The following is a 27993-nucleotide window of genomic DNA, read 5'->3' as shown; positions in this document are numbered from 1 at the left end:
AAATACCCATGGATGTCCCAGAGTTTGTATGCGATCCCGAAACTTTGCCTGACAAAGCCGAAGATGTTGTTGCATCCAAAAAAAATCAAAAGAGGAAAAAGAAAGTGAAAGACAAATTTTGTGGTTTGAATCCATCAGTTTTTGCTCCCGTGAAACGTTTGAAGGTGGCGAATTCTCTGCCAAAGTCGTCTGATGCTGCTGAGAAATTGGCCAAAACCAAATTTAATGCCAGTTTGAATAAAAGTGCAGTTGGGAATAAAAAACAGTCAAAAAAGAACCAAGCACTTTTACCTGCCAAAGTTATGCGTGCACTTCAGAATGAAGCTCAAAGAAGAACTCTTCCTAGTAACTCATTCATTAACTTTTTGAAACCTGTAACTTAGCATTTTTTTTTAAATTTATTTCTGTTAAATTTGTGTATTTTTTTATGGTAGAGAGGAACATTTTTGCATATGGTTCAGTGTTTAATGGCTTATGTTGTCCTCACTTATCAGCATAATGCAGATTAAATCAATAACCTGTTATTCATCTCAAACAGAAAATCTAAATACAATATGCAACTAATTTACCCATTTTTATTTTAAATGATTTTTTTAGTAATCGCCAAAAAACATTGCATTAATTCTTTTATACATACTAAAAACAGTTTGAAAGTAAAGAAATAAGTAGACTAATGTGTTAACAGACTTTTATTAAAACAGTTTTATTTGAAAAAAAAATATTTACCAGTGTGCAAGTACTTAACATCATGTACAGGAAAACTGAAAAAAAAAATCAAAAAGATCATGTTGACAAATTATAAAATTTTACTAAGTTCCAGACTATGTTTTCCCAAAAAACATAGCTTTTCTATGTGCTCGTAAATTTTGTTACATTTTACAGTGGTAATATTCCTGACAAAGTGTTACAAATATACGTAGGCAAACATGTTACAAAAGTGTTTCTGCTGCACAAAGTTACAGATCATTTTAAAATATATAGGTGTAAAAAATGTTTTGGTTAATACATTCAACAAACATTGCAAACTTTGTTACTACATTTTTGGTTCCTGTGCTTGGTGTATTCATTCTAGTGGAATCTCTTCTTGAATGACCTGTAAACACAGACATTTGATTTACTACACTTTAAAATTAAAAAAAGGTTTCAATTATTATTTGAATCTCACAGCTTAAATTATATTTCTTTTTCACAAACCTGTTGTAATGATATTATTAATAATAGAGGCATATATTCTTGCAATTTATATTACGTTAGAATTTTTTATTGTATTTATTGATCTGCTTCATATTTTTTTTTATGATTTATATATATTTATATGAATGAAATTTTTTCTTGTTAAAATACTGTGATTTCCAGCTGGTATAGTAAGATATAAATAAGCCAACACACATTTATTTACAGCACTACTATAAGGTAATTAATTTTAATTTTATGTGGGTAAGGACTATAGTTAGAAAATTAATAGTACTGATAATGCTGATATTTTGTGCAAGAAAGAAATACAGAGCATTCATTTTCTACAGTAACTGCTGGTTGTGAAGTAGAGACCAACTCTAAAGACTCCTGAAATTAATTTTTATTAATTTTGTTCCTGATAAAATGAAAATAAAAAAAGAACTTAACAACAGAACAGAAAGTTTAATAAAAATAAATATTATAGCTGCCAATGCTGGAATTCTCTATGTGAAATAAGTGTAATTCTTTGCTAAGTCCATGTTCCAGTCTAGCTTTGTCGTGATCAGTACCCTAAGATGTTGCCATGGTATCAAAGGAGGTGAGAATAGTTTATGTGTGATTCCAGATGTATAAAGAAAAAAAAATTCAGTTAATGATGCAGTTAGTTAACCAAGAAGTTGTAATTTTGTAATTTTAAATAATTGCCCGATATTTTTTATTTTATTTTTGCAAATAGCAGATTACTTATGTGTAATTTTGTGTCTGGTGTCAAAATCTCAAACCAAATGAAATGTGCAATTCTTAGACCTCTACTAGACAAGAATAAAAAATGTGGCAGGTGACCCCTTGAGAAGTCAAAATACACAGATGGACAAGATACTGGATTTGAAAAATTGACGTGCAGGCCAGTGTTCCGAGATAGATGCCGTCCAGATTTGTTACCTATCTATGCTTTTATTTTATATATATATATATATATATATATATATATATATATATATATATATATATATATATATATATATATAAAAGGGGGGGGGGGGGCTTAGTAATTGATGGTTGCATCCAGCCCTATTGACAAGACTAGTGGTGTTTTCCATTTAAAATTCAGTGACCAGAGGCAGTATCCACAGAATTTTTTTTCATACTAGCAAACATCAATTTGCACTATTCTCAATTCCAGAAATAAATTCATTCTACGTCAAACATAGAAAATGTATTAAACTCTTTTCACGTGATAAAGTATTGAAAAGACTGGTTTCGATATGCGTGTTCAAGGTGACAGTTGCATTCGTTTGACTTACTATAAACATTTTTACAGGTTCTTTTGAAGCACTTATTTACTTTGCGCCATACAACCACATGAGGTGCGACTTAGCATGGAATCTGCTGCATTTCACCTGCTGCTTTTCTATGCTAATCTCGTAGGTGCCTTACATAGTGAAACATCGACAAAAATTGCAGTTTAAATTAAATGAAGAAATAAAAATGTGCAATAGAGAACTTAGCCTTAATGACTAAAAACAGTGGTGATGGTATAATCAAATCTTTTTTTACAGAGACCTTATAATTTCTCTGTATAGTTAACTATCAGGCTAGACTCCACAGTCATGTACATACATACTCAAGTACATACTCCAGTCAGCTATACGGTATATTGTGACGACTTAAAAGTTTTCTATTGGTCCAGATTTGTATTGGGCATGGTCATACTATCAACATTCCAATCACACACAAAAAATTCACCATACAGATGGTTTTAAGAGCATCGTTGTTACAATCCATTCAAGCTTATTTTGACACTTACTAAATAAACCTTTGAAAAAATGCTACTGCTCGTAATTTCATGTTATACAATGCAAACATGGCCATGTTTATCCCGTGCCCAGTTGGCATCAAATCAAGAACATTAGTTGCATGACTGAAAGTCTGTCAAATTGGCTGTGTAAATAATAGATAGCCACTGAAATTCAGACTTTCAGTTTGTGAATATTATTAGAGTGAGATTTAATGTAAAAGTTACTAATTTATGTTTGTGACAGAAAAAAAAGTTTTACTTGTTTGACGCATGCCTATAAAGTCACTGGGCCAATGCAATGTTGTGGATTTTCCATTTGGACGGGGGGATGCTGTAGGAAATTTCAAGCAGAGCTTCCAAAAATGTTAACTTAAAGATGATCCAACTGTAGTCAAAAATAACATGAAATTATGAGGTCTGCAGTTGTTTACTGATTAAAAAATTAAGTGATCTACTCACATACGTGCTAGTCGTGTGCTTGGTATACACGTGCATGCAAGTGTTCGCGGTAGGTGCGATCGCTTAACGCTCACATTTGTGGGGTAGGAGCAATTTTTATCTGAACCAGGCCTGTGCGAATATTGTTTTCAGTGAAGCTGTATTACACTTATTTTACAAGATAAAGGATTGAAGTAAAAAAAAATAATTGTTTAACCATCGACAGAAACCATGGGTCCGTAAATGAACAGTTTTGTATTGAATCTCAACCGGCCCAGACACCTGGTGTTTTGTCCCGCGTCCCCCCCGCCTCTCCATCTCGACGGCCCTAGGCTGTTCAGAGCCCAGCAATCTCGGAGGTCCGGTCGTCTCAAGACCCCGTGCGTAACAGCGCAAAGGTGAACCCACAATGTACCTTGACGCACAGGAGCCTGAACTCGTCGTCCGAGGCTTTTTCCGGTCGAGCGGGCAGGGCCTTCCCCCGCCTCTTGATCTCCTGCTTCACGTCCACCAGGTCGAATATCGTGACCGGGTCGAGCCCGTGTCGGGCGACCAGGCTCGCCAGATACTCGACGTAGTGCACCCTGGCGGCGAGAGGGAACGAGGGGGGAGGGGAGGGAAAAAATAAAAAAACCAGAAAGAAAAAAAAAATGATTTTTTTCACATAAGTACCTTGAGCAACCTCTCCCGAAACACCTCCTCAGGCGTTCCGTAACAGTTGGGCGGCATGCGCTTGCTGGCTCGCCTAACTAGCGTTTCCAGATCGTCTGTACTTAGAATGTCTATCGTTTCCAGGCCGTACTGCTGGGTCAGAAAGCTTAAGTATTCTATATAGTGGTTCCTGCAATAAAATGGAAATTATCCATGTCACAATTTTGTTTTACTCGACGTGCCATCCATTTGTTAACAGCACAAACTGTAAATACATGTAACTAGAGGCCCTGTAGAAAACCTACAGACCTGTTTTACAGGATGAATCAACGGAACAGTGGAAACAATATGTAAAAAGGAAATGTTTGTTTGAAATACTTAAACATCCTGCTCATATAAAAAAAAAGTTAAACTGACAAGTTTTAAACTGCAGCAATGGCAAATATACTGTTTAACCTGGTGTTACAAGTCTTGTATATTGAACACAAATCTGGATTAGTCAGGTAATTAGACTAAACAGAACGCCTGGGAAGGTGAAACTACAAAAGAGTGAGGGGAAAAAATTCTCATAGTAAATACGAGGCGTGTTCGGAAAGTAAGTACTGTTTTGGAAAAACTGTCATAAAAAAATATTTTTTCAACAGAAATTTTATTTTTGCATGAAAGAGCATTTCTTAATCTATTTTTGTACATAGTTACCTCAATTGTTCAGCAACTGCTAAACACAGTTTTCTGCATAATTTTTTGCATTTTTATTCTGAACCTTCTGTTTTCATGAATTCTCTCATTCACTTTTGCTACCAAAACACTCCATGTTTCGTCTTGAACATTGGTGTATCACTGAATTGTCTAACCCACTTTTTAACCATTCCATTCGTCATTAAGTTTTCACCATAAATCTCTACAGTTCACTATGCATTTCAGCTGGCTTAACATTCTTTGTGTTCAAAAACCGTATTACAGAACACACTTCACAGATGGCAGGATCGGCGGTCATCTTAAACATTTTGAACGCTCACTAACACAAGCGTACACAACACAATCCAGCTGTAATGGTGTCAGTGGACAGGCAATGAACCAGACGCACGTGTATGTATGCGTGGAACTGCGACACTACCGATGTGGTGGAAGTAGAACGAAACGGTACTTATTTTCGGACACGCCTCGCTCAATAAACAAATATCTGTGAACTGCTGGGCAATGATGCCGTCAGATGTCCATAGTTCAAATAATTATTTCCTTCAAAGTATATAGCTAAACATAGTATTTTTTTTTAATACAGTAACACCCCAAAGCTACGTGATGCAGCTTATATAATTTCATAATAATTGAGATATATATCTACACTTGAAAGTTATTGATAGTGATGCCACTAACAGCAAAAGGTTATACTGAACTGCAGATACAATACAGTTTCACAAATTATTATAACTTGCTAAATATTATGTGGAGGGAATGTGAGAATACAATTTATGTAAGGTTTCCACTCACTGGCTCTCCCGTGCAGTCGGATAAATGTAAATGGTTTTCTAAACTTGCCAGATTTAGTCACATATTAATCACATTGAATGTATCATTAAATATTTAGTATCCAATTAAACAGTTTACAAAGCTTGAGAGGGACATTTATGCATTTAAGTGACATTACTACTGCAGGTTTCAATGTGTATTTTTAGATTAGATGAGATTTCTTATGACTAAATGTGGAAGTTTTAATAATCATAAAAATTGATCACTATCGCTATTTACTTATAAACAGTAAAACAAGGTCCACTGTATTACGAAAAAAAAATTTTTTATTATAATCTTTACTTATGTACATATAATTATGGCACGTAATTCAACCACATATAAAGTTTTTATTAATGATTTATGTCAAATTTTTTCATAAACAGCAACACAATCTCTTTGAGCTCTCCAATTTATCCTGATTTGTATTTTTTTTTGGTCCAGAAAATTACAAATTATTAAATAAATTTTCACTACTATACTATTGGCTAATTTTGCACCAGAGATGTGTAAACATAATTTTTTTCATTCTTAAGAAGTAAGAATATAAATTTTTTTGCATAAGAGAAAACTGTTGAACAATTTTATCTAGTGCCAATGGGAGGAAATCTCAAAAATCACTTAATAGAACAATAATTAACCCTTATTTAATAGAGTAATATCCTAAATTATTTTTCTTCCAAATATAAAGTTTTCACACAATCCTACGAACCTGAGATTATCAGGGTTTTGGGAAATCCAAATTTTTGTTGATTTATGAATGATATACAAAAATTAGATAATCCATGTTGAAGGGTACACAAAACAAACAATTTAAAACTGCATACAACACAATTGCATGCTCTTATTTAATGTGACATAAAAATTGGCCTTTATGTTTCTAAAAACTATTAAATAAGTACGTATTAAAGTTATGAAACACTACGACAGTTACACGCATTATGAATTTATTTAAAATAACGAGCGAATCATGAAGAACAAAAAAAACATTCGTGTGGAGCAATGGTATACACTTAAAATTTGCAAACCATCTAATGGAGCATCGATTGGATGGACAATTGACATTTATTAGGATGTTAGTTTATATTTATTATAAAATAAACCTTTCTCCGTTATTAAATCTTTTATCTATCCGTGCGGGCTGAGTACCACAACTAGTAGATGAAAGAAAAGGATGAGCACATAAAAAAAAACACTGGAAAACGCTTGCATGAGAGAAAAATAATTTAGGATACAACCCTTCCTAGGCAGGAGTGCTACTGTATTATTCTCACTCCAGTTTACATGAGGGTAGTTAAGAATTTACTGATCCGAGGGCCAGGGCCGGCGCGTCCATATAGGCGAACTAGGCAACCGCCCAGGGCGCCAAGTAGCTGGGGGCGGCGCAGCACGACACACAACAGCTGATATAATATGTTTAACGATTATTGAAACTAGATGAAAATGGATTTTTGTAGCAGTTTGGAATGTTTATATTGATATAAGTAATTATTTAAAGTCCACGGTGACCTGTTTATGATTTGTAATAAGTAAAAAAGTAAAAAAAAAACTGCTTACATTTGATTGTTGACAAAATCTTAGGCTTACGTGATTTATTTTGAAAATTTTTTTTGGGGTGTCTGGCGGTGGGCTGGCGGGAGGGGGCATTAAGGTTTTTCGCCTAGGGCGCCAATTTACCTTGCACCGGCCCTGCCGAGGGATGCCCGAGATGATCGTCGCAGCAGGTAAGTTACCTGCACAAGCCAGCGTGTCCTTCCTGCACCTCGTTCTTGCAGATGTCATCCACCAGCCCGGCCGGAGTTTCCTTCTGGAGTTGGACCAAACACTTGAGACCCACTCCAGCTTCTTTGATGGTGTCCGGCAGTTCCGTGTCGAAAGCGACGTTGTGTTCCTGGGAAGCGTGCAAACAGCAGGTATGTTATCGTCGACCACTCCTCTGCTTGTTTAATTAAACATACAGATAAGGGGCAGACCTGGAAGGCGAGGAGGAATTTCTGCCCTTCTCAAAAATGTGAATTTTTTTTTTTTTTTTAGTTTATCAAACTAAGGGATATTTCTTTAAACTGTAAAATAAAGGTACGTAGCAATTCACTACGCAACGTAAGTGTTCCCCCCCCCCCCCCCCCCCCCCCCCTTCAATCCTGCTCAATCCTCAAAGCTGCTGTCTGAACCCGCCCCTGCTACAGACTGATACCGTATTTACTTGCACAAACTTTGCTGCAGTTTGAAAAATTGCACTAAAGTTGGAAAAAGGAGTAGTGTTTCTTCAATGAAATGTGATGTTACGTAAGACATGCAAAAGTAAATGTGTTTTCACTTGCTCCAGTGATATTAAACTGCATGGCAAATCAAAGAACACTGTTGAAAGACACCTGATGATGGTAGCTGGCTACCGACAGACCTGGTGCACGGATCTATCAACTGTTCGTGCCCGGCAGTCCGGGAGGAGTGCTTTGATGTCTCACGCCTTACCTACAGCTTGTCACCTCGCACACCTCCATTACACAAACTTTTTTTAACTGACTTCAAAAAAGGAGGAGGTTCTCAATTCGACTATATTTTTAAAATTTTTTTTTTTTTATGTTTGTTACCTCAGAACTTCTGACTGGGTGAAGTGATTTTGATGATTCTTTTTTTATTTGAAAGCTGGTGCTTCCCGTGTGGTCCCATTTCAATTTGGTCCAGCTCTGACAATGGCATCCATGAGAAAACCATATAAGTCTTAAATTTGCATTAAGTATGTGCGCGACAAATGGACGAATAATTCAATATCACAGCAACCAATTTTGATGATTCTTTTTTTATTGGAAAGGATGTACTTCAAGGGTAGTTTGGTGAGAGTTTGGTTAGGTTCTGATTATGGGATCCATGACAAAGTAATGGAACTCTTCAATTCTTAGGAGCAAATTAACGATACTCTGTCTAATCTTTTATAGGCCATCCGGATATTTGAGTCACCTACCGTAACGTCGTTATGGTCAAGTAATTGTTGTAGTTGAATATGATGATCAATGGAACTCCTTAACGGCTTACAGTAAGGGTGCAATCTGTGGCAGAATTTCTAACTGTAATCAAATTGCAATGCACTTACGTTCGTTGTTGCATTGCAACATGACGCAAGCATTCTAATTGCATTACTTAAGGTGTATTATGTGTAACCATTGTCGGAAGACAGATTTCATAGTCTCGTTATTTCTGTCAACGATCTACCGTCAAGTGGTCTATTTATTAATTTGTTGGCGTTCAGATCTGATAAAGCTATTCCTTCCAAACTTTTGACATGACTTAGTGCAACATATATTTGCCCTTTTGTAAAGTTTTTTTACTAAGGTCTATTATCAATATTTTCCCTGTTCAAAACTTTTTTCATGTAAAGTCGCATTTTCAAAAGTCTATTTTTGCGCTCTTCGCAAGTTTATTTTGAAATTGTCCTCGAGGTAGATTTCCTCTGTTGAGCTATTAAAATAAATAATTCATTTTAATTTTTTATCAAAAAACCTCAAATGATAGGTACTAAATAAAAAAAACATTATTTAGTGAATGGTTTTTTCACAGCGAAGTATATAAACTACATATAGACATGGGTAAAGTCCTACAGAGAAACATCACAAGAAAAGTGTACATGCATAATGATTTTGGGCTTTTAACATTGCTAATTGATTTTTTTTTTATTATTGAATGTTTTAATTGCATATTTTTGTTTAACTTACCCCCATCAATATATGCAGTATTGCTTAATGTACACATTTTAAGTGTCTTACTACGAATTGTTGAAGCAGTTGATCATTGTAATTGTGTTTGATATGTACTTATTATTTCATGTGTTTTAATTTTTAATGATGATAAAGAAGAAATCCACTATATTTAATAACAAAATTTGCTTCTTTATAAAACCTTAAAATCTTGCCTGTAAGTGTTATACTACTGGCTCGCTGTGGGAAAGGTTTTAATGGAGATTAAAAACTGACGAAAACTAGCTTATACTGCGCAGCTTAGGTTCCCCCCCTTACTTCTTTGCGACAGAGAGAGGAGTGACGTAAATTCTCTGTCGCAAAGAAGGGAGGGGGTAACCTAATATGCACAGTAGAAGCTAGTTTTCGTCAGTTTTTAAACTCCACATCAAAACCTTTCCTACAGCGAGCTAGTAGTAAGTGGTATAGAGAAGTGCAGGCCGCTTAAAACTGTACGGTCCCATCGAGGCGGATCATCGACTAGAAAACTTCACCCCCGTTTCGTTTGCGTCCAGCACGTAGAGGCGTGCGATTAGCGCCCCAGCACCTGTGGACGGTCAGGGTTAAGGCCGTTAAGGGTTCAGAATGAGGGTGGAGAGGCGATGCGCGCTCACCCTCAGCAGTCTCTGCAGATCGGCGGGCTCCTTGTCGCGCAGGTAGAACAGGCAGTTGCGCGGGTGGTGGGAGTGCAGCCCCAGCTTGGCGCAGTACGGACCCACGTCGCACTGCGCCCCCATCACGAACGGCCGGCCGCAGCCGAAGCAGAACTCGTACTTGCACTGGCTGCAGGTGAAGTGCATGCACCCGCCGCGCGACAGGGAGTACCGGAACCGGCACTTGGGGCAGTCGATGCCGTGCTCGGCCAGGTGGCGGGTGACGCCCTCGGCCTGCACCTCCGGGTCGTTGGCCCGCTTCCACTCGGCGAACTGCTCGCATGAGATGCCCTCGTGCTGCTTCTCCCACTGCCAACACCCGGGAGGACTCTCGGTGCCCTGGCGTGCCTGCGTTCGCAATGCTGCGGCAGGTTTGTTTCACTCAGAGCCTCTGTTTGACCTTTCAACTATTAGGAGCGCCCTCGTGCGTTTTATTTGGAAGAAACAGTATTGCGAGTGGTCATCATACTCGAGGGGGCATGTCCTACATGATCCTCCTCTCAAGGACGAGTTGCGAGGGCAAGTCGTCTGCCGGTTGTTTCAACACAATCATCTACTTTCTTGTTGTTCGTAATGTTCAGTGTATTGTGATTTTTATAACCGTGAATAACTTATGTATCATGTTGCAAATTACAGAAATGAACATTTATGTACATCACATGATATTTTGAATAAATTATTTTTGTTAATGTATATTTATGTAATTACTGTATTATAGATTATTTTAAAACACATACAACACAATTTAATTAAGCTCACGTGATTTGTGGCACAATATTAAGTATTTCACCTTTAGACGAATCTTAATTCACAATTGTATTTTTTAGGATGTCTGGTTTTGTGCCAGGTGAAAATAAATAAATAAACCTCAAGTTGTTCTCTTCGCCTGTATGAGTGTTACCAACTCTTTCTGACCTAGGTTCTTTTTCTCCATACTCTTACAACTCTCGGGGATCAAAAGAGACGGCAAGTAAAACAAACCTTATGTGAGCAGAAATTCAAAAACCAGCTGGAACTAGGGGCACAGACTTTCAAAATACACAGGCAGGTGCACCTTCACACCACTGGCGTGCCTTCTATTCACTGCTTGCGTTTAGCTGTTGAGTTTCCTTTGTCGCCGCCCTGACACCATAAATTTCAACTTCCAGGTGTATGATGAATTCATGCACAAGGCTGTTTCAGCACTTGCCAAGCTAGTATCATTCACCTAACCAATCCATCTGTGAAAAATACACACTTCTTTCTAAGCACAAAGTTTAAGATGAATTTAGAAGAAACCAGTAACATTTAAAAAGAAAACTGTCTAAAATATCATTGTCATTAGTGGTATACATTTTGAGGTGAACATTTTTTATAATTGAATATTATCAGACACACACCTTAGCACCTTAGTTTTCTGTAACTGAGTGGATGACGGTGAGTAAGTGAAGTTACTTACAGGTTTGCGACATGAAGCGCAGGTGACAGACCTGCAGTCAGGGCAGATTAACCTCTTCTGACGAGGATTTGCAATGAAACCTGATGAGCACTGGAAAAATATCAGACGAACTGAAATTAGAATGTGTTATACTCAGCTAACTATTCAGTTTTAATGAAATAATGAATTTTCAATTGAATTTTAAATATTCAGTTGTATAATTATATTTATTTAATATTTTGATACCTATACTAAAATGTTTAATTCGAAATAAATTAAATTTAATTTTGTAAACTTTAGGTCAAAGCCTTGCATTACCTACATGTGATGAGTAATGTATTAAAATTAAAAATGTTTTATAGCAGACAACATGAAAAAAAAAAATACAGGCAAAAAACATGAAGTTTGAGTGAAGAAAATTAACTTTGACTTTTAAATGGGAAAATGAGGTTGGTACAACTATAGACAAGAGCCGGAGTGGAGCACTTGGCTAGTTTAACAAAAAAAAATATCTATAGTGTGGCTATGGAAATAAAAAGATGAAAGGGAGAATGGAAAGGTGGCCTCAAGGAAAACCTTGTAGGAATGGGGGAAAGGTCTTAAGCCAGAGTGGGAGAGATGGAAGAATCACAGTGGGGAGATTGAGGGTAGCCTCGACTCACTCACCTGGCCTCCGGAGCCATTAATGGATGATGATGTGACGACCATTAACCTAGAATGTTTTTTATTATATAGCAGAAGTGTTTTTGTTGCTGTTACTCAGGAAAGCTCTATTGTTGTAGGAGTGAGATGTCGCAGTGGTTGAAACGTCGGGCCTTCATTTAGAATGATTCAGGTTCTGGAATGGTTCCTTAAGGTAATTGTATGTATATTCATACTTGAATTTTCTCAGACATGTGATGTACGTTCCGTCTGTTGCGGCCTTGGCGTGGACGAAACGAGAAGTCGAAATGCCCACCTACCTGCAGCTGTCTTTTTTTTTTTATGACATATACTAGGGAAATTAGTTTCTTGGGAAAGTATTTTTTAAAAATATTCTGCTCATTTGTTGTGAAATTTCTCAAGTTCACAATAACGCAAAATAGCAAAACAGTTATATACTTACTTTTTAACTTTAAAAAAAATTTTTACATCATACTGTAATGAAATGGTAAAGTAAAATTTTAAAAGTTGTAAAATGTTTAATAATTAGGATAAAAACTGAACACATATAGACCACAGCATATGTAGACGTTATTATTATCATAGTACGTACATCGAACTATCCTAAATTATGTTAATCTATGTTGGTGTTGGGGAAAAACAAAAAGATAACCAATTTTTGGGAAAAATACGTAGCTCGGCTTCTGGGTTGTAGCCGTGTCCTTGGGGAAAACATCGGTGAATTATTTGCCAAGGAAACGTGTTCCGACTTTCCGTGTACGTATATAGTTTGAGCATGTTTAATGTAGCGTACAGACTTTGAACATTTTAAACTTCCCGCCCTGCAGGGCACTGTGGTTGGTCACTCTGGAGTGGCCAGGCAGTAGGTTGGTGCACCTGCGCACAGGAAGAGGGACAGTCTGATGATCAACATGGCGGTGAGTGGGCGTCGGTTACTGTCGTGAACTCGTTTCCAATCGAACTATAGCTGCTTGCAAATGTTGCATCCGCTAATTATTTAAGTCCACAGCAACAGCAACTGCTCCCTGATGATGGCAACTGCAATGTCGACCGAAACGTCGGCGAATCATTCGCCGAGGACACGGATACAACCCAGAAGCCAAGCAGCTGCTTCGGACAACGGCCGTGAGAGCCTGCGAACATTATTACGTGGTTATATGTATTTTCAGCCGCCGTCTTGCACGACGTACCTTCACACACCACTTGAAGTTGGGGTCCTGCATGAGCGTCCGGTCGCGCAGCTTCCTCTGGAACAGCTCGTGCACCGGCGGCTCCAGGATGTTCTTCAGCAGGATGTCCAGGTTGCTGAAGTACTCCAGCGCCTCGTCGTCGTCCTCCAGCTCCGGCTGCTTGCAGAAGGGGCACACAGCGTCCTTGATGCTGCGGTCCGTGATCTGGACCGTGAAGTAGTTCCTGGTGCAGTCCTTGCAGCACCGGTGGACGCACGTCAGCATCGACACCATCTGCGCCAGGGCAGGAGAGCGAGCCGCTGCAGACTCCTCCTCCGAGGCTGAAGCCGTGACGGCGTGACGAGGGTCAGGGTTCATGGCACAGCGTGATTCTGATTCACGAGCTCAAGATTTAGCCCTCGTGTGGTTTCGGAGCCCAATTATGCATAACCTTGGAGGTCCCAGTACCCTAAGCATCCATGCGTAACTCTGCGACACAAAACCCTATCAAACACACCTCTAGACCGGCGGTGACCAACTTTACTCTTTTTTGACGGTCAGATATCATTTTTGAAACTTATCTGAGAGCTGTACATAAATTGAATTAATACTTATTAAGTAGGGACAAAGAATATATGATGAATTGTGAATACATTGTGCAGGAAAACATTTTTTTTTTTTTAGTCATTCCGACATGTTAATTATGTTTTTTTTTTTTAATGTATTTTTAATAATAATGTGTATCACATTATGTTATCTTTCTAGATAAGACAGATGAGACAGGGTAAATAAATATGTTAGGCGGGACAGCGAGAAGAGAGAAAACTCGTAGGACCTGGCTTAAGTAAGTGTGAGAACCCGCCCCGTCGGGGGCAGAGTACCCAGGGTCCAGTTGAGTTCCGAAATTTTTTTTTGCAATTCTAGGTTCATCCCCCTGATAGAGTACAAAAATTACAAGTCTTATTGCTAAAACAATTCACGGGGAACTTTTACGAGTTACGCGACGCATGTAGAACACATTTTTTGCAGTTCCGGCCGCTGTGACATTTGAACTGCGGGGTTTGGAGAGTCGTGCATCAAGTGATGAATGGGGAGGTGGGGGCCTGCCCTTGGTTTCGGCGGGGACCCCGGGTGCGGAGGGAGGGAAGGAAGGATGCGAGCACCTGTTTCATGGGGTACTTCTCGGCGCAGAGCTCGCACTCCTGCCGCAGGTAGGCGACGGCCGAGTCCAGCGTGCCGCACTCTCGCGCCGCGCTCAGCGCGTCCTCCTGGGAGAACTGCAGGCCGAGCAGCTTCACGGCCAGCTCGGCCTGCTCGTAGGAGGCCACCCGGCCCTCCGCCAGGAACCGCCGCACCAGCCGCTGCCGAGAAACAAGGAGAAGAAGCCGAGCTGAGAGTTGAGAGCTCCCCTCAGCCCACCTGGACGCACGCTGACCAGGGGCGTAGCCAGGGGGGGGGGGAGGGTTTAGGGATTCAAACCCCCTTCCCCTTAGCACCAAATCTTTAATTAATTTCTTATTCATCACTCAAACAAATTTCATATTAAAAATTAATAAAATTTTTACCATTACAATATTTAAATTTAAGTACCGAAAACTGTTAAAATAGCACTATTTTACACCTTAAGATCCAAAATTTTCCCGGGGGCGAACCCCCGGACCCACCGCTTTATTACGGGGTGGGGGCATGCTTCTTAACACCCCCCCATTACACAAATCCTGGCTACGCCACTGACGCTGACACGTACGCTTTCTTTTTGAGAACTGCTCAAGATATCTGAGCGGAACGAGCGTTACGAAGCACGTGCTAGCCGTGTGTGAAGCTTCGACTAGGCAAATCAAACGAAGCTCTTTTTTTTAATATTCAATTTCACTTTGCCGGGAAATTTGATGTTCGTTTTTATTTTGAAGCTTCGGTTGTGATGCGAAGCTACACGTCTGATGTGAAGCTTTGCATTTGCTGCAAAGCTTTATATAAAATTAGAAGCTTCAAATTTGCTCATGGAAATATTTATTTTTTTTTCTGTTGGACATGTTTTTCCTTGAATCAAGTTAGTTACTTAAAAAAATCGACGGAGGTCGCTCCGTTTGCTTTTATGAATTCTCAATATTATCATGCATGGTTATGTTATAATTTTATTGAAGTATGTTTTATATAGGGCTCAATTCGAATCGACTTCACGAATATTTTAAACATTTGATTTGATATTTGCTTCACATCAAAAACCTAATATTCACAAGGCCTAGAATATGCTGAAGGTATATTCTTGTTAGAACTGAAGTTCATCACGGCCCGTCTGTGGCCACGTGACAACGGTACGGCCAGGTGGCATATATGTGGTTTATAAGAATATTTCTGTTCTTTCAGACTTAGAAAAACTACCCTCAATTTAGAAATTTTATTTCTTCTTTCCCTTTAGCTCTGATCTGCAAGTGAAAAAAATATTTAAAAAGTCTATCTATATAGCCATATTACAAAACATAGTGCGTTTCAGTTGTTTGCTCACGGCAAAAATATGAACTAATATACCATCAGTATAGGTAGTACATGGGATGTTTGTTAATAGCTACTGGTAACTTGAAAAATTTATAAATGAGTTTATTTTAATTCCAGCCAAAAGATAAAAGTCTCCTGTATAATAAAGAATGGTACATGCAAACACTTCTGAACATGGCAGAAAATAGGCAAACAATTCATTCAAATCTTTTTCCTTTCCACATTTTATAAAATAATTTAGCTATTTGCTACATTAAATACTACATTAAAACTCCTTATTTACACTTTCCTACATTTTAAAGTTGCTTGTTTTCTGGGTTATAGCTGCGGCGAAGGCAAAGATTTAGCCTACGTTTCAGTTGACCTTTCAGTCACCATCTTCAGGGTAGCAGTTACCTTCTGAGGTTCTTGGAAATTCTCCTGCTTTAAATAGTCTCGCCTGTGAGGGGAGTGTTTCCTGATTGGCTACAGCTGTGGGTCAGTCAGGAAACACTGTCCTCAAAGATGAGAGTATTTAAAGGTGGGAGAATTTCCAAGAACCTTAGTAGGTAACTGCTACACTGAAGATGGTAACTACAAAGTCAACCGAAACGTCGGTGAAATCTATGTCATTGATGTGGCTAGAAACCAGTGGCCATGCAACTTTTGATAATGGCCGAGAAAGCCAGGAATCCTTATTCCTGAATTTTAAACCAATTTTCCAAGAACCTATTAAATCCTAATGGACTGTAAAATTGAATTGTTCTGCATTTTGCAATACTTTTACACTGGTCCCTTGAAATTAATGTGTAAATAAGGTGTTTTCACACAGTCTTACCTCGGACTTCATCTCGTCAACTTTCTCTGAATTTCTCAGGATTTCATCATCTTGTACAGATACATTTTGTGTGGGTTCTTCTATGTCTTCACTAACTTTTTCCATCTGACCGTTCTTTGAATTCTCATGTGGAGAATTTTGCGAGCTCACGTCTGAAGAGTCGCTTCCCCCAATCGGTTTTTCAGTTTGGTCTCCATTCCTTGCATTCTGCTCTGGGGAATTTGACGTGCCCTCATCTAAAGAGTCACATACTTCAGTCTGTTTTTCAGGCTGGGCATTATTACTTGCATTATGCTCTGGGGAATTTGACATGTCCTCATCCAAAGAATCGCATACTTCAGTTTGTTTTTCAGGCTGGGCATTATTCCTTGCATTATGCTTTGGGGAATTGGGCAAGCTCACGTCTGAAGACTCTTCAGCTTTCTTCACATCTTCACTCAGAACAATCTCGCTTGTTTTGACAGGTTGGACGTGTTCTGGGTGTGGCGTGGTTGTTGCAGCGGCAGTAATATTTTTCTTTCCCTTTGTTTCTTTGTTGTGTTCTGTTAATGAGTTGTTTCCAGGCTTGCTCACAATTTCTTTTGCTGAAGGTTGTTTGCTGTGTGTGACCGGAATCAGAGTTTTGGGTTTTGGAGCTTCATTCTTTTTCTGGAGATGACTTTTTGATGTTTCAGCAGAAACCTTCTTCACCACTGTAATGTTTGTTTGATCTTTGCTTGCAGAGAGTATGTTTGTGGACTTCGCATTCGCTGACGGGACAGGCTGTTGTTGCTGTTGTGCTTTCGTGGCTGCACTTAATCTACTGTCGTTTGATTTAACAGGAGTTGTGGTTTTCCGTAGGGGAATTTTGGGTATTTTTGTTTCAATCTTGGGCACCGTGTTTTTAGTTACAGCAGGAGGGGACTTTTTTGATGGTGTCGTACTGACCATCTTTACGTCTTGTTTACTTAACACCTTTCCTTCAGGTTTGCTAATCTCCACCTTGTTTGGTTTATCAACAACTTTCTTTAGTTGATCAGTTCTCATTTTATTAGAATTTTGAGCTGTTTGGGAATTTGGACTCTTAAGAACTACCCGTAGTTGTGGCAAAGGAATCTTAGAATCATTTTGAATTACAGACTTATTGTCATCTTTTGCATTCTCATAGGATAATTTTGTGTTTTTTGCTTTATCTGTCTGTTTACTAATTTTTTTAAAATTATCAAGAACTTTTGGCAGTGGAGTCTTTATTGCTGTCTTACCAACACCTGAAAATTCATGTGCTGTACCTGACGTGCGTGTGTGTGGAATGTCAGTTTTTCTAGAGTTTTCATGTGTCGTAGATTCTTTCTTGTGTTCACTACTATTTTCATGTGATGGTGAACTGCAGCAAGACTCGTCCCAATCATCATCAGTGATTTCCTCTTCGGTTTCATACTCATCTTCATCACCATCTTCTTCTGCATCATCTTCAGCTTCTTCATTTTTCACACTAGTGTCTGTTCTGGTGTGACAGACAAGATCCTCAGCTGATGGACTATCCTCAGACTCTTGTGAATCGGATTCTGTCTCATTTTCCTGTGTTTTTTCAAACTGCTTCTTCTGAGTTAGTGGACTATTTTTTTTCTCTTGGTCACATATTATTTCTTCGTCAGAGGTTGATAATATTTCAGATTTATTCTTTTTTGCTTGTTCATCACTCGAATCAACTAATGCCATTTTCATGTCAGTTTCTTTAGTCATATCAGCACCGGATTTTGTTTCAGTGTTCTTCAAGTTGTCATTAGATGCCTCTGCATTCTCTGAAGAATATTCTTCATCATCGTCAGAACCTGTGCCCGATGGACTTTGTAACTCCTCCTCGGATGTGTCTCGTCGGACCAGATCTTCATTATCTGATCTTTCGTCTGGTGTGTCCTCTTTGATCTTAGATTCTGTGTCTCCTTTTCCTTGGGCTGTCCGTGTTTCCGTAGTTGGTTTCAGAAGTTTAGATTCGGCCACAGAAATCATGTCCATCTGCCTGGTGGCTAGGGTGCTGAGAGAGGACAGTATTGCTGCCTGCTGGCCCTCGAGTTTGGGAATGTTAACGTCTGCCTCATTCGCTTGGACGATGTTCAGAATCTTGAGCAGCATGCTGAGAGCCGTGTCGGGCAGCGAAGCTCCCGCCCGCGAGGCGTCTGCGTCCCGCGGAATGTCCCCGGACGCGCCCTCACCCTCACATACCTGTGCCTCCTGGCGCTCCTGCTGGGCGCAAGGGGCCCCGGCTGGACCGGCCGCCGCTGCCTCGTCCGAGTCCACGGCAGACGGGGGATCGGACACCGGACTCACCGCTTTGCTCTCGTCCGTCAGTTCGTCCACTTCCGAGCGAGCGTCCACAAAGTCGGTTACAGACACACTGTCATCTGCAAAACCAAGGTGAAGTTCAAGAACTCTGTGTTGGTAATACATTTTAATTAAATAATTTGTTATCACCTGCTAATAGATGAGCAGAATTGAATGTAACCTGATATTTTGCTCAGAAATGAAATGCCTGAAATTTAGGTACAGTATTTGAAATCAAAATTGTAAATAATGATAATTGAAATAACTCATAAATTCAGTCAATTAGTTGTATTTAATATGCTCAGGTATAATTTTTATTCAAGGTTGTGTTATATTTGAAGTCCTCGTATGTTCATAGTTGTCATATGTTCAAGGTCATCTAGTATTTGAGGTTTCTTATGTTTGAGAACATCTTATGTTTGAGGTAGCCCTATCTTTGAGGTTATACCATGCTTGAGGTCACCCTTATTTTCAAGATTGTCCTACATTCGAGGTCAACCTATGTTGGTGGTAGTCCTATGTTGTAGGTCATATTATGTTCAATCATCCTATTTTCATGGTCACTTTATTTTCAAGGTGGTCTTATTTTTGACGCATCATATTTTTAGAACATTTTTAATTTTTTCTTATCATGTTCAAGGTTTTATTTAATTAAGAGTTTTAACAATATTCATTTATGAACTAAAATAATTATTATTTTATTCAGATTTTTAATGGAATTTTTGGTGGTACTGCGTAATTGAATGGCCAATTTGACCCTCCACCAGAATTATTTGTTTCAACTATCATCTGAAAATAGATGTTTGATTGTTCATGGAATGGTGTTTAGCAATATACAGTAATGGTATAAAATGATTTACAAAAAAAAAAAAAAAAAAAAAAAATTTTCACCACACAAAATTTACTGATAATATTCTGGCCAAAGTTCTGCAGTTATTAATTTTTGCAATGCAGTGCCCATTATATCAATATAGACCTATGTGGTTGTGTTTTAAACCATAAAAGAATCTTTTCAAAATAACCGTCTTTTCCATGCTAGAGAAAATATTGTTATCTACTGGTACCAGATTTTTACACATTACTGGTCACTGTTATTTTCAGTAAGCTTCTTACGCAACCATAAAATTTACTGAGATCTCATAGTCATATAGTTATTAATAGCTTGAATAGTAATGGTGGGCCAAGAATTTATGGTGCCCAAATATTGTTGAGAAGGGCCTTATCAGGGAGGTATAGAAAGTATGAAATAGTCCCTAGAGAAAAAAAGCGCTTTGAGAGGCATTTCCCTGAAAAGTTTTGAAAATAAACTCTTTAAAACACTGTTTTTAAGCCAACCAGGAACTTAAATTTTCACTATGGTTTTGCTAATTTAGGTAGCTTAAGAAATTTTTATATTCTTTCCCAATAAATTATACTCTGGTTAGTTTGATAAAAGTAAAGTATCAAATTCCTGTGAAATCGCATCCTTATACGATGCAATAAAATCTTTTGAAAGTTTTTCTAATGTGAAATCATGAAAATTCAATTTAAGTCAAAAGGGTTTGACAAGCATTTTTAACTACATGCGAATAACAACTTAATATTTCAGTTTCCCATTTATGTCTATATTTTTCACAGACAACTAGACAAACAAGCAAAAAACAATGACTAGTACAGGGCCCTGGGGCGTTTGGAGCTGCTCCTGTTCACCAGTGTAACTCACGGAAGTAATGTTTTTTTGACATTTTGGTAACATTTTTAAATACAAATGGAATCTGCTAAAGCAAACTAATTATAGCTTAGACTTTTGCGGATTCCGTGTTTTTTGGATTAGTCAAATAATTGTTGTAATGCAACATATGTAAGCATTTGGTTGGACTCACGTCGTATTTTCACAACCATGAAACCACTTAAATTTTAATAATTAGTTCAAGAGTTCAAAAATATTTTTTTTAAATACAGAATACTTAATTCTTTAATATTTATTTTCATTCTAATCTCTTTTGAATTAGCCGGAATTTTGGGTTAGGGGAACTCTGCTCTATCTTAATATCGTTTCTATGGAACATGAAAGCCCTGACCCCTACTCTTCTGGGAGATGAGTATTTTCCGGAGGAATCTCGTACCCTCGTCAGTGAGGTGCGGCTTGGAGGCAGCCCCAGCATCCCCAGCGTCCCCAGCGTACGGCGCGTCAAGGGGTCCTGTCTCGACATTGCCGCTCTCGTTGTCGGTGCCCGCGGGCGGCCCCCAGATGCGCATGAGGAACGGCTTCAGCTGGGTTTTGCTCAGCTCCAGGTAAGCGGCCTCGAGGTTGCCGTGGTTGGCTGTCAGCACCGTCACTATGTCCTCGCGCGTGAAGTTCCCGCGGGAGAACAGCTCCGCGTACTGAAACCAAGTGCCGTAGCAGAAAAGAACCCCTCACACAGAGGCAGTTCCATGATACAGTAAAAACGTCTTAAGGGGCCCGCCTACCTGGGCACACATACGGTGTGCAGAGCTTCAGGAAAAACAACGCGATTTCAAAACTACTCAAGATATCCGAGTGGGGCCTATTTACGAATAGCATTTAAGAGTTCGCTGAGGGCAGAAAAGTACTTTTAATTTCGGATTAAGTTTTTAAACTGTATTTTTAGAAGCGTTAAAATGCCTAAAACGTGTGTTTTCAGAGTAATTTTTAGGCATAAAACAATCAGTACAGATTCTTGAAAGCACTTAAGGGGCTTGCATAACACCTTTATCTTCATTTCTCCGCCATATAATGTTACGGTCACCACTCAAATTTCACAGTTATCCTGTGACGATGAAACGAATGCGCGTCAGTTCAGAGCCTTGCGCTTAGAGGCTATACCGCGCTGGAAGCACCAGCGAGCGTCGTGCTTATCATCCCGCCTCACTAACACACATACACCCCTGACGAGGCAAGCCCCTTAAATCTGGAATTCTACGGTTCAGCACATTCTGCAAGCCATACATATAAGATTTTATGGTTTCATTTTTAGTTCAATTTCATTGTTTATATGTTATATCTTTACAAATTCTGTTTTGTATTACTTATTCCACCAAAATAGTGTAATGCTAACATGCTGTTTTTTATTTATGACTAAACAGATTGTCTTAAACTGATACATTCAAAACAATAAAAAATAAATCAGCTCACATTTGTTTTTTTTAAAGTGATTAAATAAGAGATGCACAATCAAACCAATTCAATTCAATTTTTCTGACCCATGCACTCAAGTAAAAATTTGTACAGAAATAATGTAATTTCTGGAATTTCAAGCATCAAAAGATTTTTTTTTTTGTGATGTGGGTTAAGTTTTGGTTAAATGAATTTTGGTGCTATTAACGTGCATTTTGGTGTTATGTGGTGTAATGACTTTTCGGTGTTATTTCAGTTTCTATCGCGGTTCACAATATCCTCGTGTCCTTAGTAATCTGACACCAATCAAGCCGCTCAGGTGGGTTTACGGCTGTTTCCCCGGACAGCCAGGTAGCACTACCGTGCTGCCGGCATTTTAAGTTTAGTGTCAAACTGCAATATTACAAACCTGAAGGGACCATAATTTTGTCACTCTGCAATGAGTTTTGTATAACCAGACTATTACAAAATTAAATCACAAAGTTTATATAATATCTAAATCATATTCAAATGAATTATATATTATTCTTGTTACTATACATGTGAATTTTGATTGAATTTAAGGTAATTTTGATCAAGTGAGCGAGGGACAATTTTCGTCTTGTGTTCAGTGCTTCTTAGCTTATATATTATTCCTGTTGTATGGATTATTGTTGTTTGAACGCCACTGTCGATCAGAGTGAGCGCGTGAGAGCGCGCGTACCTTCTTCTGCCGCTGCTCGACGCACTCGGTGACGGAGGCCCAGACGTTGCCCTTGTGCTGGCGGAGGGCGTCGCGGGCCTCCTTCGCCGACACCGTGCCCACGTTGTTCTCCTTGCGCTCATGGCCGTAGTTGGTGGCGAGGGTGACGACGGTGTCGATCATGTTGCGCCAGTTGCCTCGCAGCCACTGCACGGGGCCCTGGTCGCCGCAGTGGCTCATGGCCACCTGCAGCTCCTCCGGGCTGAAGTTCTCCTGCTCCGCCTCCTGCCAAGCACGGCCCCTCCCTTCGCGACGAGTCTCTCGGGCCAGGCGGCGTTCCATCCTGTTCCGATACCTCCTTTCCCCATACCGATTCCCGATACCTCCCTTCGCGACGAGTCTCTCGGGCCAGACGGCGTTCCGTAGAGAGCAGGTCTGTTCCGATACCTCCTTTCCCTACACCGATTCCCGATACATCCCTTCGCGACGAATCTCTCGGGCCAGCTGGCGTTCGGTAGAGAGCAGGCCTGTTCCGATACCTCCTTTCCCTACACCGATTCCCGATACATCCCTTCGCGACGAGTCTCTCGGGCCAGCTGGCGTTCCGTAGAGAGCAGGCCTGTTCCGATACCTCCTTTCCCTACACCGATTCCCGATACCTCCCTTCGCGACGAGTCTCTCGGGCCAGATGGCGTTCCATAGAGAGCAGGCCTGTTCCCTATACCAATTCCCGATACCACTACCGATACCCTGATTTACTACTGATACCACGAGACCACTACCGATACCCTGATACCACTACCAGTATCTCCATACCACCATCCATACCCCAATACCTCTGCCAATAACTACCACCAATTCCCTGACACCACCACCAATACCTGATACAACAATCAACAATTACAATTACTGGCCGCACCATATAAATAAATATTGAACACTTTTTTTTTTTACATGTTCAAGAACATAATATTTTTTTTTCTAAATCAAAATACAAAGGAAGTTTATTGAAAATTGTGCATTACTTATTTATTATAGTCAAACAGAGCCAGAGTTAATAATTTCTAGGGCTTGCCTTTAAAAATGTATTTTATAAAAAATAAATAAAAAAAACATCAATAAACCAATGACAAATAAAAATAGAAAGAATTAAAGAGAAAATCAAAGTTGAGAACATATTTTTCTGATACCTGTGACACCTGTGCCTACACCTTCGTGTCGGTAGAGAGCTGAACATTGGCCGATGTCCGATACCAGAGACAGGCATCGGGACAGCCCCAATGAAGAGTCACATGGTCAGGTGTTGAAAGGCTTGCGGAAAACTGTACTTAAAGCTAGGAGATGCCCAACGTGACGGCCATCTGCTCTTTTCCTCTATCAAGAATTTGGTCACGGAAGGAGGCTCATTCAATGCGGTTTATTTATTGCGACCCAGGCTACTGCCCTCCCCTCTTTCTTTATCATGTTGTTAAAAGATTTATTTTAATCTTGGGAAGTTTTTTTTTTTTTGTATACTCAGCACCCTTGGCCCTTGGATGACAGAGGGTGGCCATGGAGTCAGTCAGAGTCTGTCACAATTCGGTTTTATCTTTTATCGCAATTCACCTCCTAATCATTGCTCGCTGGAGGTTTTTCTACTCGCGGGGCTCCTTCGCCGAAACCGTGCCCACGTCGTTCTCCTTGCGTTCGTGGGCCGTAGTTGGTGGTGAAGGAACAAGATTTCTGAAACACTGTGCGTGTGACCAGGCAGTCGGAATAGGGGAGTAGCTGCTCACCCTCAGCAGCTTGACGAGCTCCAGCCCCTGGGACTTCATGGCCTCGGCTCGCTGCTGCTGCACCAGGTCCTCTAGGTTGGACAGGTACCCCGGCCCCAGGGGCTCCGGCCGGCCGTCCGGGGGCTGCGAGCTGGCCCGGCTGGCGCGGCCGCTCCCCTCCGCCTGCTGCCGCACGACATCACAGCTCGCTCACCCGGACCACACACACGCGCCCGCCGACACAACCCGTCAGGCCCCGTGCGCGCCCCCCCGTCAAACACACCTGTCATTCTCAAACACTTCAGCGACTTCTTCTAAAAAAAAAAAAATATATCCCTATCCGGCGAACTTCAACCTAATTTTACCATGAGCGTTAGTAACTCAAAACCAAAGGTTTATTTTTAATTTACATTTGTATACATTAAAAAAAAAACAACTTTAAAGAAACAATAAAATTACTTAGAGCTAACATCAGTCGAAGTATCCCAACTCAAAAAAAAAAAGTTGAGTAAAAAATGTTAAATAATGAGGTGTAAGCAAATCATTGAACACTGACATGAATCAGACCAGACGTAAGCTTTTTTTTTTTAAATCCAAGACAATTGAAACTGGTACACGTAGTTAACCTTTGAAATATGCCACAGTATATCATTGCAAACTTTATGCGTTATTACCCCTATTACTAACCGTAACGTGCAAACTGCTTCAACAACCACTTTTACTTTGAGAATAAAGTACAGATATTAGACAGTAAGTATACCTTGTATTACTATTCTCTAAACGATTAGTTGAGAGTTGTTGATAAATTAATTAGTTATATATAGAGAAAAGAAATTTAATATGTATGTATTAAGAAATCCGGTAGTTTTCTGTTGCTTATGTCTGGTACTGAATTTGGGTTTTCGAAATTATCATGTGATTACTATCTCACACCCTCTGATAGTTATCAACCCCGGCGTGGCTCGGGAGGGCTCTGTTTGGATCCACGATGTTGGCGATGCGCAGGTCCAGTTGGCTCCGGGAGAAGTCGGACGCCGGCAGGCTCTTCCGCGGGGCGCCCGAGACGGAGCGCGACCTCGTGTCGTGGAAACTCTCTCTACGCCGGTCGGCCCCCGCAGGGTACGGCCCCAAGTTCCTCTCGGTGTACGCCATCACCTCGTCGTCGATGTAGCGGCTGTCGAAGGACCGGCGTGGGCTCGAGTCGCGGGACTGCGCGTGGGACAGGGAAACGCTCTGAAAAAGATCCCCGTCCAAGGACACACGGTTGTGTGGCTCGACGAAGTTACCACGGATGCAGTTTCACGACATTCTGTGACCAAGGGCGTTCTTAAGGTGGTGGCACAAGCAGGAGAGTAGGCAGGATTTCATTTCTGAATTGGAAGAGAGGGTGATAGATCCTCTTTGCCTGCTCTTTGCTGTCAAATTCTTCCTTAGATGGGGTGCGGGGTAAATTACCCCCTCCCTATCTTTCCCCCTCCGTATATGCCCCTAGGGCACAATAGGCATGTGGCTCTCCCTTCCTAACAACAATTTTAAATTAATGTTAGTTTCACACGAAACCAATTCAAGCAAAAACTCTGTTAACAGTTTTATGTACCTACTTAAAAAAAATTATAATTTGTATGACTGATAAAATATCCAAATATTAAAATGAGCTAAATTATTGAATTACAAAGTTCCCCTTAAAAAATTAAAAAGTAAATTAGAGTGGGCCGGTAATAAAAGTAACAACATTGAGAAATTTCTTAATAGGGATTTACTGTATTTGTACAGCATTACATTTGTTTTCTAAATTTAATAAGGAAAGCCTTTAATTGAAAGCTATGCCTGAATTTTAAAGTTAAATTATTTTTGCCCTCTGTCTGATTATGATAAAAGTGACAAGATTTTATGGTATTATACTTAGTTAATTTTTTTGTTTTTAAAACAGAAAAATTCTGTGTTGTTTTTATTTTTTATAAAAACGGTTTGGTAATACTATTCCACCCAAAATAGTGGTAAAATGTATTTGCTACATTTTTTATGATATAATAATTTGAAATAAAATGGTATAAAAAACAGATGTATTCAGACCAATAAAAATAAATTAGCTAACATGTGTGGTTTCAAAGTGATTCCATAAGTGATGCACAATAAAACATATTTCAAAAATTGAAAGATTACTTATTTTTTATGAGATTTGAATTAATTTTTGGTTAAATGCTACTTAGTTCCATGATATTTTGCATTTCGGTGCTCTGTGGTGTATTATCTTTCATTTGGGCAGGGGCGCAACAACTAAATTTCCAAAGGGGGGGCAATATACCTTTTTATAAAGAATCATCGATCCCTCCTATTGAACTGTAGGGTGGGGGGGTCCTCCCCCGGGAAAATTTGTATTTCATGGTGGGAAATGGTGCTATTTAAGCAGTTTTATTATCTAAAAATTTATTACGCAGCACTTTCTTTGCCCCCGTTTGCCCCCACTTCAAGATTTCAGAGGGGGGGGGGGGGGGAAACCCTTGCCCCCCCCCCCCCCCTGTTGTTGCGCCCCTGCATTTGGGTGTTATGCGGTTTCTTGACATGCTATTCTGTGTTATTTCGATTTTATCGAAATTCGCCATATAATCTTGTCCCCATGCGGTTGAAATGGCCCACAGTTCAAGAGATGTACTGCGGTGTTAAAAGAGGTCGGGCTTGCGCGTGAGGCAACAAGCTGGGGTTTGCCGGCGTGGTGCGGGTGCTTGTTTGTCGACGTACCTGCGAGTCGCTCGTCAGGGAGTGTCTGCTCTGCGACCGGTACAGGCGGCCGGGGCGCGACGGGGCCCACGGGTCGTCGTCCCGGGTCTGAGTCCCGATGTGCAGCGAGGAGGACCTCTTGAGCCTGCCGGCCGCAGCGCTTTGGTACCTACCGTCCGTCGTCCCGCTCTCCTCGCCGGCCGGGGCGCGAGCTACTCCGTAGGTCTGTCAGGCCAGAAAGATTACATGCATTGCTGCAGTGCCGAAGAAGGTTAGACCGCCACGTCGAAAAAGCAGTCAGCCTGAGTTACAGTGCAAGAGCCCAGCAAACACTGATTCGGTGGATTTTTGAGCTAAGCAAAGCGCAGTTTCTAAATTTCTGCCACCAATGCAGAGGCGGCTCCTGGGCTGGGCAAATCGGGCCCCCGACTATTCAGACCTTGTGCCGACGTATTTAATTTCTATTTTCCTTTTTTTTTTTTCTGTTAAATATATGGTCATTAATTTTTAAAGGAAAATTAAATTTTAGCGTGTGATAAAGATCGCAGGCTTTCGCGGCCACTGTCTCTAGTTGCTTGGCTTCTGGTTTGTAGCAGCGTCAAGGTCGAAGATGTCACCGACATTCCGGTTGACGTTGCAGTTGCCATCATCAGGGCGCAGTTACCTACTGATGGTGACTGCAACATCAAGCAAAACATCGGTGATATCTTCGCCTTCGATGCGGCTACAAGCCAGAAGCAAAGCAACTATTAGTGCATAGTTTAAAGTGCTGGCCAATACCTATTTCAATTTATGATTACGTATTAGAAAAAATTTAAAAGGTTTTATTTACTGACATATACAGGAATTTTATTGTAAGAATCTATAAAACTAACCCAGAGATAACTTATCACGAAGTAATA

General features: G+C 40.0%; 1 protein-coding gene across 1 annotated transcript in view; it reads right to left on the bottom strand.

The window, feature by feature from the left end:
- Nucleotides 1-671: 671 nt before the first annotated feature.
- The window catches only part of LOC134534957 (E3 ubiquitin-protein ligase lubel), a 90754-nt gene continuing 63432 nt past the window's right edge, over nucleotides 672-27993 (bottom strand). The window contains 13 exon segments of the mRNA XM_063373711.1: nucleotides 672-1093; nucleotides 3828-3996; nucleotides 7306-7463; nucleotides 9918-10265; nucleotides 11395-11484; nucleotides 13227-13499; nucleotides 14369-14566; nucleotides 16519-18899; nucleotides 20925-21183; nucleotides 22641-22904; nucleotides 24395-24559; nucleotides 25307-25606; nucleotides 27113-27316. Of these exon segments, the coding sequence (XP_063229781.1) occupies nucleotides 1064-1093; nucleotides 3828-3996; nucleotides 7306-7463; nucleotides 9918-10265; nucleotides 11395-11484; nucleotides 13227-13499; nucleotides 14369-14566; nucleotides 16519-18899; nucleotides 20925-21183; nucleotides 22641-22904; nucleotides 24395-24559; nucleotides 25307-25606; nucleotides 27113-27316 (4839 nt within the window). The 3' untranslated portion in view covers nucleotides 672-1063.

This window comes from Bacillus rossius, chromosome 8 (genome assembly GCF_032445375.1).
Source record: "Bacillus rossius redtenbacheri isolate Brsri chromosome 8, Brsri_v3, whole genome shotgun sequence".
In the NCBI taxonomy this organism is placed as follows: domain Eukaryota; kingdom Metazoa; phylum Arthropoda; class Insecta; order Phasmatodea; family Bacillidae; genus Bacillus; species Bacillus rossius.
Note: the sequence above shows the minus strand (reverse complement) of the source record. Positions and strands in the feature narration are given on the sequence as shown.